Raw genomic sequence first — 14,299 nt, forward strand, 5'->3', positions numbered from 1 at the left:
TATCTTTCCTTCTTCTCGTGAGTGCTACTATTTGTGGTCATACAACATATCATTCATATGCCATTACTATATGATGATTTAAAACCTTTATTGGCATTATGGCACCCAAAATTTTAAGACATTCTATCAGCATGCTTTAAAAAATTATCCTTACACAAACATCAAGAGTGGCATGATAACATGGTGGAGCCATCCCCTTCAAATACAACACGTTAATGGATTCCTCCATTATTTGCAACTATTTGGGGATTTTGTGACCCATCTAACTCATACATGTTCTAGTAGTACGTCTAAGATGCATTGATAAAGTATAATGCATGTGAACACTAATTTATGAACAATGACAAACATCATCTTAATGATGATGTCATACATCATGAGCAATTATTGCTTTAAACAAAACTTTTTGCATGTCCATAATCGAACACTTTGATATTATGCCCTCTTTGTAGCACTCTATTGGATGAAAGCACTTTGATGTGAGAAGAGGAATATACTTAGATAGATTTCCTTTATAATAGGAAGTATCATAATGAGAGAAATGATAAATGGATATCGAATCCCTATAATTGATAACCTCCTTTTTGTTGTCACATAGTTCCAAGTGATACCACTCCTTAAGATGAACTTGGTAAGAGAAGGAAAACGCACTTCCCACACAAAGCAATGTTTTCAATTAAACGTCCCTCAAACCATCTATTCAAATCAATTGTGACCCTAAGCACACTAATTATCCACAATGGATAATTGATTCAAGTGCAACTGTATATATGACCCACACAAATGACGAACCATGATGAATGGTTAAATTCTTAAATCCTTACAATTTTGAACTCCAAAGGAATTTTTAGTCACTATAAATTCTCATTTTGCAACATTAGAGCTATAGGTTTAATTGATAATCTAAAGGTTATAATGATGCTTTATATGCATCAAACCTCACTAAACACCTAAGCGGTTGACAAAAACTATGATGTTACCTTTAACAAAAGACAAGTCTTCATTTGTGAAGACAACAAACCAAGAGAAATTGTTGCCAAAGGATCTCCAAAGGATGCAAGATTGAAAAACTATTCACACAAACAAATGCTTTGACCTATAACAGTTAGATGTGGTTTAGCATCCAAATGTAAAGGCATTTTTTTGGCATGAACCATATGAACATCTAGATTATTATAGTTTTGTTCTCATGAATTGAAATAATATACAATAATTACAATGTCCCAATGCAGTTTGCAAACTGTATTGTATAAGAAAGCAACACACAAACACCCTTTTGCAATCAAAGTGAAGAACCATGATGTTTTTCAACTAGGGAATCTAATCAAGCTGCAATAAGTCAAGTATTCAAAATATTCCCATAAGGAATGAGCCAACCAAGTGCTACTCCTTGCTCTAAGCGCCTCACCTTCCTTGTGTGTGTGAGCATGGTGTCATGTGTGGAGCAAACAAAAAAAACTAGGAAATCTAATGAATTCCTTTAGTTACCTACTAGAGTTTATGGAGTAAAGATAGCAAGCCAATACACTTAAATAATAGTTGGTTGGGAATGTTTTGTGGCACTAGGTAGTTGGATATATCAGAGAAAGTTTGTCACACCTTTGGGTGGATTTAATATGCCAATGAATTAGATACCTTTGTTAGAGGTATCTTAGAGCTTGTGCACACAATGTCCATAAAGTATGACTTGTGGAGGTCTTTTGGGCCACGTGCAAAAGGGCAAGAACAATGCAATTATAGCAGCACAATGATGTGATAAATGACACCTTCATTTCTAGCATCAGTGTGATTTTTGACATTACTGTTCCATTTTATCCTTAACCATATCCCTTAGCATCATTTCTTCATCACCCTTCAATGTCGCCTGAGACCTCCCACAAACTTGCAAACCTAATAGGCTACTATCCATATATGCTGATTGAGGCTTGATAAAGGCTCTCTGCATCTTTATTTATACTAGGTACCTTTAGTAGATTTCCTTATAAAAAGAGCGTGAATAGGAAGACAGTGAGTCTGGCTAAGAATCATAAGAAGAGAGGTGTGCTGTGAAAAGATCTTCAAGCATTCAACACCAAGAACAACTAGCAATGACACATCAAGCAGTTGGAGCGTTGCCCACTTGAGCTAGTTGCCCATGTACGAATCTCTAGGAATATGCCCCTGTTGGCTCTAATCAGTGTAGGCCATAGACTGATATGTAACTCTTAAGGCCAATGCGCACGCTCATAATGGTGCACAGCCAGAGAGGAAGTCATTCTGTTCACGCGTTTTAGTTCAAAAGAGGAGATTCAAGGTCATTCTATGTAGGCAGAAGTACGCAAGGATGAAAGAGAGCCTCTCTCAAGCCTTAGTTGGCATTGACAGATTGGCTCTTGAGTATCCTTGGCAAGTGTTCAGGGTTCTAGACTACTCTACCATGGCACTTTATTGATTGAAACAAAAATCGTGCATTGGTGCTCGTTTTGGTTTAAAAAATTAAAAATAAATAAAAATCAAGCGCTCAATTTGTCGATTTTTGTGCATCTTGTGCATGACGTGCACTGGCCCTTAGTTGGCCATGTGTGTGTGAGCGGGGGGCGGGGAACACAAGAAGAATAATAGTTACTACAAAAACATGGAACAACGTCACAACCGCATTGTATCACGAGGGTAGCTTTTGAGGAGCATACAATTCACGAGCAGGCTGCCGCAGCAACAAACCACCGCCATAGCTGCGCGGACTAGCATCAATCCAACCGGAAAACAAACCACCGCCATAGCTGCGAGGACCAACCGGAACGAGAGCACTGAGGTTTGAACGGGGCGACATCTCGTGCATCGATGCTGCCGCACCTCGTGCAGGACGGACATTAATGCTCCAAAAATAATTCCCAGCTCTGAAACCAAGAATATACATACATTCATGATTTCATCTTCTGTGTCGTGCACGAGTCGCGACGCTTGAGCTGCTCTGATGGCTCTCGAGATTCGAAGCTTTCGTGCTGCTCTTCCAAATTCATCCAACTTCAAACTTGCTTTACCTTGACAATGCCTATATAAATCTATCATATATTGATATACTCATGCCAACCTTCCCTTTCTGACCAGGTGAGCTGTCTTTCTGCCCACTCACCTTCTTATATATTCTACTACTCGACACATTCCTTGACCCCTGGACAATCTTTCCTGGATCGACGTTTGCTCCTTACATTCGTCCTTGCCTGCCCTCCTTTCTCTTGTTCTTAGCAGACTAGGCTTTAGCTGGATTTCTTCGGTCATCCTCTGATCTCATCGCTCTTTATACTCTGTTTTCATGTAACAGTGCTCCCTGCAAATGTTATAACTGTAGGAGACTTCTTTTCTACAATGATGGCAAAAAGATAGACGAATAAGCGCTGCGTCTCGCTTTATGGTGTATATGAGTGTTGAAGGAAAGACAGACCAGGGTAAGCACACTCTTTCAATCTAGGGCTCATGAGATGCTGCGCGGATTCTTTTGTAGTCGTTTGTCGAAGCTACTTGTAGGTTCCTTGACATGAGGAAAAAGGTAGCGAGTTTTTTCATCGGGTTTTAGCTAAATGTTTCGCATTTGAAGCAGGAAAAAAGGAGACTCCGAGCTAAGTGATTTGAACGCTCAACGCATCGGCTGCGATAGAGTAACCCCTTAACACAGTTCCTGCAGTCGGACGCGATCTCAATGGGTAACAGTAGGAAGACGAATCCTTACACGCCAAAGAACGAATTAACTGTGCTATCAGCTGATATATCAGTGCGTGTCTGTGGAAGCGACGCCTTCATCACTCTGAACACTCCTAAGAAGAAAGGTCTTTGGCCTGGAATCATGCAGACTCTTCTCGACAATGATTTAGATGTCGTGAATGCCGCTCTCTCTACAAACAGCGAAACTGATTTCCACTGCATTCACGCCAAGGTAAGCGAGGCATGTTTTATTTCCTGTAAGCCTATATATTTTAACTTCAAGGCACCTTCTTCTCGGCCCGTCCAGGAAAAAGTCCTTCGCTAATGGTAATGACGGTGCTGGTGATGCAGTTAGCGGAGACATCTGCCTTGGATAGGGAGAACCTGGAGAGAATATTTGAGGACCTGCTCATGTCTGAGTTAAGGATCAAGCCGTGCAGGCTTTAAGCTGACAGCTGAAAGCGTGCCGGTGCGCATGAGCGAAGCAGGGAAGGTCAGCTATAGCAGAATATACTTACAGTAGAAGAGCTCCGAAGGTTCTAAGCATATAGAAAATCAAGCAATGTCGTCAAAGAATGTTGGTTCTGAAGTGGTCGACGGCATAAAGCTCCGAAGGTTGTAAGCATATAGAAAATCAAGCAATGTCGTTAAAGAATGTTGGTTCTGAAGGGGTCGACGGCATAGTTTTGTTTGGTTCTTGACACGAACTTTCCTCATGGGGTGGCTACGAAAGTAGTTGCCACATCAGCTTTATTTAAATGCTTTCAAATCTTTCCAAAAAGAAAAGTGAATTATATATTTTGACTCTTTGATTTCCTTATACCCCTACACTTAATGATAGCTGCATGCTGCCTAAACCAACTTTTAGTATTTGTTGAGAGAAGGCTTCGACATTAAGAGAAATGTTTTAGATCTTAAAGCACTAGAATGATGTTCTTCTAAGTAGCGTGATTTTGTAGTTCATTCTTGATATGAGTGATTTTGTAGTTCATTCTTGATATGAGTGATAGTGATTTTGTAGTTCATTCTTGATATGAGTGATAGAAATAGTGACGTTTAGACATAAATTGATTGGATCTACTCCTCGCACCATCCAATTAGAAATCTACTTTAAGAAGACATTTATCCTTGAATACTACTTTAAGAAGACATTTATCCTTGAATATCTTAAATTCCTCGCACCATCCAATTAGAAATCTACTTTAAGAAGACATTTATCCTTGAATATCTTAAATTGGGTGGATCTACTCCTCGCACCATCCAATTAGAAATCTAATTTAGACATTTATCCTTGAATATCTTAAAATTAGATAACTGTAAATGTGCATTTATGTGGTCCTTGATATCTCTCTCCCTCTCATAAGATATTAAACTACTTTGTATACGCATTGAGGAAAATCTTGAAGCACTAGAATGATGTTCTAAGTAGTGTGATTTTGTACTTCATTCTTGCTTTATGATAGAAGTAGTGACTTTTATGATGTAACTGATAGAAAGTGACGTTTGGACATAAATTGGGTGGATCTACTCCTCACACCATGCCATCTCATTAATTAGAAACCTAATTTAAAGACATTTATGAGTGAAAGAAATTGTGACGTTTGGACATAAATTGGGTGGATCTACTCCTCACACCATACCATCTCATTAATTAGAAACCTAATTTAAGAAGACATTTATCCTTTTCTATCTTAAAATCAGAAAACTTTATATGTGCATTAATTAGACTACTTTGTATGCGCATTTGTGTGGACCAAATGCGGACGTGTATTGATGTGTACTCTCTCTCTCTCTTGATGTGTGCTCTCTCTCTCTCTCTCTCTCCTTCCTTTGTATGTGCATTTGTGAGGACGTGTATTGATGTGTGCTCTCTCTCACACACATGCACATGCATGCATGCAAACATACATGCATGCATGCACATGTATGCATTGTATGAATTCATGCGAGTATGCACATGTCAATAGACTAAATATACAATGGTATCAATGCACATATATGACACCATATCTCATTAATTAGAAATCTAATTTAAGAATACATTTATCCTTGAATATCTTATAATTTGTATTGATGTGTGCTCTCTCTCTCTCTCTCTCTCTAATTTGTATTGATGTGTGCTCTCTCTCTCTCTCTCTCTCTCTCTCTCTCTCTCTCTCTCATGCATACATGCATGCACATGTATGTAATGTATGAATTCAGGCAAGTATGCACATGTCAATAGACTAAATATACAATGGTATCAATGCACATATATATGACCCCGTATCTCATTAATTAGAAAATCTAATTTAAGAATACATATATCCTTGAATATCTTATAATTAGAAAACTTTATATGTGCATTTGTGTGGTCCTTGATCTTTCTCTCGTAAGATATTAGACGACTTCCGTATAAAATGTGTATTGAAGTGCTCTCTCTCTCTCTCTCTCTCTCTCTCTCTCTCTCTCTCTCTCTCTCTCTCTCTCTCTCTCTCTCTACTATGTATGTGCATTTGTGAGGAAGTGTGTATTGATGCTCTCTCTCTCTCTCTCTCTCTCTCTCACACACACGCACACGCACACACGCACACACACAAATGTATGAATTCATGCAAGTATCACATATGTCAATAGACTGAATATACAATGGTATCAATGCACATATATATGACACCATATCTCATTAATTAGAAATCTAATTTAAGAATACATTTATCCTTGAATATATAATTAGAAAACTTTATATGTGCATTTGTGTGGTCCTTGAGCTTTCTCTCATAAGATATTAGACTACTTCGCATGTGCATTTGCGAGGAAATGTGTATTGATGTGCTCTCTCTCTCTCTCTCTCTCTCTCTACTAGACTACTTTGTATGTGCATTTGTGAGGACATGTGTATTGATGTTCTCTCTCTCTCTCTCTCTCTCTCTCTCTCACACACACACACACACACACACACACACACACACACACACACACACACACACACACATGCATGCATGCATGCATGCATGTATGTGATGTATGAATTCATGCAAGTATGCACATGTCAATAGACTAAATATACAATGGTATCAATGCACATATATATGACACCATATCTCATTAATTAGAAATCTAATTTAAGAATACATTTAGCCTTGAATATCTTAAAATTATAAAAACTTTATATGTGCATTTGTGTGGTCCTTGATCTCTTTCTCATAAGATATTAGACTACTTCGACGTATGTGCATTTGTGAGGAAATATGTATTGATGTGCTCTCTCTCTATATATGTATGCGCATTTGTGAGGACATGTGTAATGTATGTGCATTTGTGAGGACATGTGTAATGATGTGCTCTCTCTCTCTCTCTCTCACACACACACACACACACACACACACACACACACACACACACATGCATGCATGCATGCATGCATGCACATGTATGTAATGTATGAATTCATGCAAGAATGCACATGTCAATAGACTAAATATACAATGGTATTAATGCACATATATATGACACCAAGTAGGTAAGCCTTTATTAAGGCAATACATATTATCATAATCTTTTATTGTAATTTTCTTCAATAAGGTAGGTAAGCCTTCAATGAAGGTTAAGGCAATCGAAATTCTCTCCCAATATCTTTTATCTTAATTTCCAGCACACGTCTAATGTCTTGCGTTGAAAAAGGCAATCAATATTTTCTTCCAATATCTTTTATCATCATTTTGATTACTCCTTTAGGCATGCTTGTACGTGTGCATATGGTATGATGGTGAAAGGAGAATATTCTTTCAAATTGTTCTTTCATTTTTTATCATTTTAAATTAAAATATTGTTTCAAATTGTTTAATTTTTAATCATTTCAAATTGAAAAAATCTTGACAAAGGTAATCAATGTTTCTTCCAATGCATATGGTATGATGGTGAAAGGAGAATATTGTTTCAAATTGTTCTTTCATTTTTAATCATTTCAAATTGAATAAACCTTGAAAAAGGTAATCAAAGTTTTCTTCCACTATCTTTTATCTTAATTTTGATTACTCCTTGAGGCACGCTTGTACGTGTGCATATGGTATGATGGTGAAAGGAGTATTGTTTCAAATTGTTCTTTCATTTTCAATCATTTCAAATTGTTTTTTCATTTTCAATTATTATTATCATTTAAGAATGACATGTATCCTTTGTTATTAATATCTTTACACAACACAATTGTTTTCATTTTCAATCATTTCATTTTTTTTAAATTTTAATTATTATCTTCATTTAAGAATGACATTTATCCTTTGTTATTAATATCTTTACACAACACAATTGTCTTCATGTCTATGTTTTCCTTTTTTCTAATACAAGTTGAAACAAATATCTTTAGACAATTGTCTTAATCTTTTGTTACACAATTGTCTTAATGTTTTGTTGAAACAAATATCTTTACACTTGTCTTAACAATATATTTGCACTTGTCTTCATGTCTATGATTTTCTTTTTTTTAAATACTAGTAAATTTTCTTTTTTTTAAAATACTAGTTGAATCAACTCGGCTCTTCCATTCTTGTCTTCATGTCTATGATTTGCTTTTTTTAAAATACTAGTTGAAACAACTCGGCTCTTGCATTCTTGTTAGAAAAGAGACTAATAGTAGTTACTCTAGGATTAAATAATAAAACAAGAGGTCTAATATGGCAAAAAAAAAGTAAACAAAAGAGAAATATTTCATATCCTACTCTATCGGGTTTGGATATATTATAATATTATTTATTCAAAATTTTTGTGGGGTTTACATTGTTTATCTAAAATTATTTTTTATGGGGTTAAATTGTTATATTGGAATTCACCTAGATTACTAAATTCTAGGTTTTGCTTTATTTTTAGAACCTAGCATTTGATCTAATATGGCAAAAAAGAGTAAACAAAAGAGAAATATTTCACATCCTACTATCAAGTTTGGATATATCATATTATTGTTTAATCAAAATTTGTGTGGGGTTTACATTGTTTAGCTAAATTCTTTTAATGGGGTTAAATTGTTATATTGGAATGGAATTTACCTAGATTACTAAATTCTAGGTTTTGCTTTATTTGATATTATATTATTGTTTAATCACTTTTTTTGTGCAGTTTATATTATTGTTTAATCAAAATTTTTGTGGGGTTTACATTGTTTAGCTTTTTTTTTTGAATGGGGTTAAATTTTTATTGGAATTTACCTAGATTACTAAATTCTAGGTTTTTCTTTTATTTTAGAACCTAGCACTTCCATCATTTCTTGCTTTTGTAGATTCAAAGCTAGGTTTCAACTTCCTTCAACATGGAAATATATAATTTAGGCTTGGTTTTATTGAAGAACTTGGTGTTTGAATACAGTGCCCTTAGACCAAAAACAAAGATTGTCTTTCGGATTTTAATTTCTGCTGTTGTAGTTTGAAGCATGAAATTTATATATAAATCTATTCGATGGCTTTTGGTGTTACGAGGAGGATGGGAAATGCTTACAAAGGCTCTAATCTATTCAATGGCTTTTGGTGTTACTAGGAGGAGGATGAGAAATGCTTGTAAAAGCTATTGATGCTCATTTTATTAGATTGCTTATGTCCTTTGCTTTGCCAACATGCTTTCGTCTTTTCTCAAGTGTTTCCATTGATACCCCACTAACTCTTCACAACACTTTTTATGCCAACACTCTCGTCATTCCTTTATTTTGTAGATTTAAAGCTAGGTTTCAACTTCCTTCTACATTGATATATATGCAAATGCCTATCTTTGAGGTTTCCTCTTGATTGGTTGGGTTGAAATTGTATGAATTTGAGATTTTGGAAAACACATTGATGGAAATTACTAAAGTTATAAATGTTTATCATTGAAGGGATACCACTTGAGGTATAGATGAACTAAGCATGGGTAGAAGGTGTTTTTCCATAAACCCATAGTTAACAAATATTGATAAATCCTTCAGCAATCTTAGTGACATTGAAGAATAGTGACTTTAATAGGCACTAGTTCTAGGGATTTTCACTATTACAAGTTCAATGGTAGAAGAGCAGTATTGGAACAATTTTGGTCACATGAGTCATTGGCCTACATTAATTGAGGCAAACCTTGTCACTCACCATTAGTGCTCAGCCCTTGTGATTGGTGATAACTATGTGCAATGGTTGGAAATATTTTATAAGATAGGATGATTATAGGGGACGTGGCATATGGGTCAAAATACTTGAGGTGAATTGTATATTGAAATGTAAACAACATCGAGTAATACAAAGTGGGAATATTATAACAATATTTTGTTTCACATAAATAATAAAATGAGTAACAATGTCCAATGAATTATTAACATAGTGATGGATGTCTTAGTTCATGCCGGGTTCATAATTTTGCCATGTGAATCCTTTGGATAGGATCCATACATAAACTGAAATAATTAGAATAACATCCCACAAACTTTTGACATAGTGAGACATCTCAATAGGTCTTAAGCTCATGGGTGAGTCTTGTCAACTATGTGAATCCCCCAAATAAGATCAATGATAGATCGAAACAAATAGATGTAGGCAATTGTGGATTTTGTGATATTCACAACTATTATTAAATTTCTAGAAAAGCTCTATAATAAGTGAAATGATATTCTTGTGAAAGAAAGGAACCATAGTGTTAAAGGCATATATCTATGGCCAAAGATTGTTGGCCAAAGTCATGGAAGGTGAAAGCTGTTCATTTCTAGGTAAGTACTCAGTTTCATAACAAACATAATGGTCTTATGTGTAATCAAGCATGTTCAAACATTCTAGATGAAAAGAAGCCCATTGGTTGCAAATGGATTTATAGGGTGACACTTTATTTGGAAAGGAACCATTAGGGGAGACTTGGGGTCTCAAAAGGGCCTCCAATTAGTGTTTCCTAATTTCAAGGGATTAGAGAGTGATTTGATGTGTACCAATGAGAGTGCTAGAAGGTGTGGGGCAATGGTATGTTGAGGTGGAGGGTGGGCAAGCCTGCAGAGAGCCCCTATTGGTTGCTTCCCTTACTCTAGGGACCACCCAAACCATCCCCCCCTCTTAACCCATGTTTGACCCTCCTACCAGGTGCACCTCTCCCACATGAGCCCAGAACTACCTTCAATGGGATGGTAGGGCCCTTGTGGCGAATTTTGCTTCTCCCCTCCCTCTTTCTAGGGCCTCTGTCCCCCATTGTTCTAGTCCAGCTTGCCAAATCACTCCATTTGAACCAAATCCCATGCATTTTCCCTCTTTCCCCTCTTTCTCTGCTCCCTCCTGCTCTAGCCTGCTTGCTGCAGCTCCTCTCTCTCCCTCTCTCCCCTATCCTCTCCTATGCCTCTGTTAGAGCTGCTCTGTCCCTCTCCTTCTCCCTCTCCTGTGCCTCTATTGTTGTTGCTCTGTCCCTCTCCTTCTCCCTCTTTTGTGCCTCTATTGGAGTTGCTCTGTCCCTCTCCTTTTCCCTCTCCTGTGCCTCTATTGCTGCTGCTTTGTCCCTCTCCTTCTCCCTCTTTTGTGCCTCTATTGGAGCTGCATTGCTCTATGTCGGAGTCCCATTCTTGCTGTTGCAACCTCTGCAAGCATGGTGAGGAGTAAGGCTATAAGATCACACAATGTTGTGACCTCTTGTGTCTTCCAAAACACTAGAAATGCATTGGATGATGGATCCCTTGCACCTATAGCTTAAATGACTGGATAGTAATGAAAGGATCGGCCAAAGGTCCACATAAGCTTCCCAAGAGCAAGAGAGGTGACATTGTGCATGAGTGGAAGGGACACATCTTGAAGCTCAAGTTTGGGAAGAAGATGTTTACCCTTTGGACTTCGAGGAGTAGGAACCAGTTGAATCATTCATAGGCAAGTTCATTGTGATTCATGAGGATTTAAGTAAGCATGGGGAGAAGTTGGCCTCCTTGCGAATGAAGAATGTGTATTGGTATAATGCAACATACATCACTCCAACGACATCAAATTATGGCCGTCTACAAACCATTGCACCACCATAGCAATGTGGACTCTAGGACATTGCAATCGTACAAGAACAAGATTGCAAAGGATGTGGACATGGCCATGAAGTTTACATTTGGATCCAAATGGGCAAGATTATCTTGGTTTTTGCCTCTGCACATTTTTGCTTCTTTATTTTGGAATATACATATGCATAGAACAAAAACTATGTGGTCCTACAAGTGTGTAGGTGAAAATGCTCTTGAAGATTTACTTGGGATGAATTGGGGAACTAGGTCAGGTGACCAAAAGGGTGATGTGTTTCAATGTCACGCATGTAAAGACAATGTGGTTATTAGGAGATTATTAGATACTGTTTGTCATGCCAAATGTTGTATTTAGCTTTTCAGTACAGGCGCTGGAAGAAAACAAACGGCCGGTGGCTTCCCCTAGACTCTAATGATGAAGACAATATGGGGGTAAGTTTGTCTATTGATGTTGAAGAGGGAGATGTCAAGAATGTGAATGTCACATCGCAATGGACTCTAAGGGATGTGTGAGAACACCTATTGGTCATGGAGGATAGCATGTCAGAGTCCTTCTACTTTACCTTAAATGGTGGTAAGATCAAGCGTCGTGTGGAGAAGTGCATGGATAGTGCCAATTTCATTCCTCTTGCAACTTTGAAGATTGCTAACGATGTGTTTGACTAGTGCAACGTTTAATTTTTTTTCTGTCAAATCCTAGTTATTGCTTCAAAAGATTATGGATTGAATTAAAATTTTATTTCTTTTGATGTTTTCTCCTTTCAGTTCATGGTAAAAGTTTTTCAAAAAATTTGGGGATTTTATGATTAATTTTAACTTTTAGGGTTTTGATATATATTAAGGGGTAAGAGCCCTTTTTACATCACATTCTCACTTTCACGTTTAGAGAGCCATAAAAACTCCCGTCCTCAAAAGTTACTCCCTCCATCAGTTGCTATTTGCCATGGATTCAGCTAGAATTGTGTTCCATGACTTCATCTCACGAATTGCATTTGCAGATTGTGAGGAAGAGCTATTTTTAGTGTTTGATAGGACTTTAGATGTCCTAGGCACATATATGCGAGCCAAGGATGACTTCTCAGATCTCATCCTTTACATGCAAGATAATTTCTCAAATTTTGCTTATACACTTCATGACTCTTCAAACAGATGTGTTCCCATAGATTACATAAAGTATTTGTTCATAGAGGAACCCAAGTTTGTAAGCGCTTGGCCTGCTTTTGTGACAACCTTACAAATGAAGGGTTTAGGACAGTCGAAGTTCAAGACATCCTAGACGTGGGGATCACAGGAAATACAGGCACCAAATTCCTTTCATGGGAGATGACATTCATCTTCCTTCTCCAAGAAGGAAATTTAGAGAAAGAAGCCTCATCGTCTAGCACCCCCTCTAGTAGAATTGCTGATTTAGTCATCCCTAGACTAGACTAGGACATGTATATGGAAGAGAGTCTTGATGATCCAATAGAGGAGATGGAAGCAGCTCAAGCATTGAGCCTACTTCAAGAGCCCATAGTAGAGCAAGAATCTACATTAGAGACCATTGACCTAGACTCAAAATTATGGTCCTCGTCCCCCCTCATCATTGATGGAGAAGAGCACGTATTCCTCCATGACATAGAGGTTCTTTTTGGACTATGAGAGGATGAGGCACTTGGAGTCCTATCGGGGTTCGATGTTGACACAAGTGTCAAAGATCCCAAGGTTTTAGGTACCGAAGACCAAACAATGGAAGACTTTCTCTCGACAATGCTAATTTCAATGAGGGATGCAGACATGTTCGTATACGATGCACAACCCTCTCATGCAGAAGCTTCCACCTCCAACACAGGTTAGGAGAAAGCGTCCACCTCCCAAATGGAACATCACACAACACTTGGTTCCATCAACATTGCAAATGAGGAAGGGATAGAAGCCGATGACACTGTAGTGGATAAGTTCAAATAATATTTTTTATTTTGATGTTCTTTCAGTACAATTTGTTTTGTTGGTCTTCTAATGTTTGTTGAATTGTTACAGGACGCGTTTGAGCGACGCGTTTGAGCTTGATGAATTCTCATCTCGATGGGGTAATGTTTGCAGTGCATTTGGACGAGATCATTCTTTAGCGCATTACCTTGGCAAAGTTGCAGAGCATATCATGATCTTTCATAGCAAATTTTCTCCTCGAGGTCTTTGGCATGTTATCGGATACTCCAACATTACTCGGAATGTCGACAAAGTCATTTTGGTACACCACCTGGCTGTTATCAATGCCTTTGGATCGAACATTCATGGCATGTCTTTGGCAGCAGGAGAGGAGGATGTTAGTGCTGTTGTAGCTAGATTTATATCTAGCAATCCACTAGGGGATTCAAATACCCCTATTCTCGATTTACTCAAACTAGCCAAAAAGAAAGATAGCCTGTGAGGCCTTTTGTATATATAAACATATATTTAAATGGATATTTCAATGGATACATGACTACATGTCTTTATTATTTGTTTTAAGTTATTGTTGCTTATCATCAATTCCATTGTATTTTGTTTAAGTCGTCGATGATATATTTTCTCCATCATTTTAATTGTGTTAATTTAATACATTTCTAGCCAATTTAGTATCATTTTGACCAATTTTGAATAGAAAGTTCATTTCTGTCAAATCCTGAAGGAATTTCACCATCG

General features: G+C 37.3%; 1 protein-coding gene across 1 annotated transcript; it reads left to right on the forward strand.

Moving 5' to 3' along the window:
* The first annotated feature begins 3,033 nt into the window (after positions 1-3,033).
* On the forward strand, positions 3,034-4,276 carry LOC147902953 (uncharacterized). The gene is made up of 4 exons (XM_087374185.1): positions 3,034-3,087; positions 3,302-3,425; positions 3,578-3,910; positions 4,030-4,276. The coding sequence occupies exons 3-4, from the start codon at positions 3,677-3,679 to the stop codon at positions 4,123-4,125; spliced, it is 330 nt and encodes a 109-aa protein (XP_087230311.1). The 5' UTR covers positions 3,034-3,087; positions 3,302-3,425; positions 3,578-3,676; the 3' UTR covers positions 4,126-4,276.
* Positions 4,277-14,299: the final 10,023 nt, after the last annotated feature.

Source organism: Dipteris shenzhenensis, chromosome 4 (genome assembly GCF_047967505.1).
Source record: "Dipteris shenzhenensis isolate YYH24624 ecotype China chromosome 4, Dip_SZ_1.0, whole genome shotgun sequence".
Lineage (NCBI taxonomy): Eukaryota > Viridiplantae > Streptophyta > Polypodiopsida > Gleicheniales > Dipteridaceae > Dipteris > Dipteris shenzhenensis.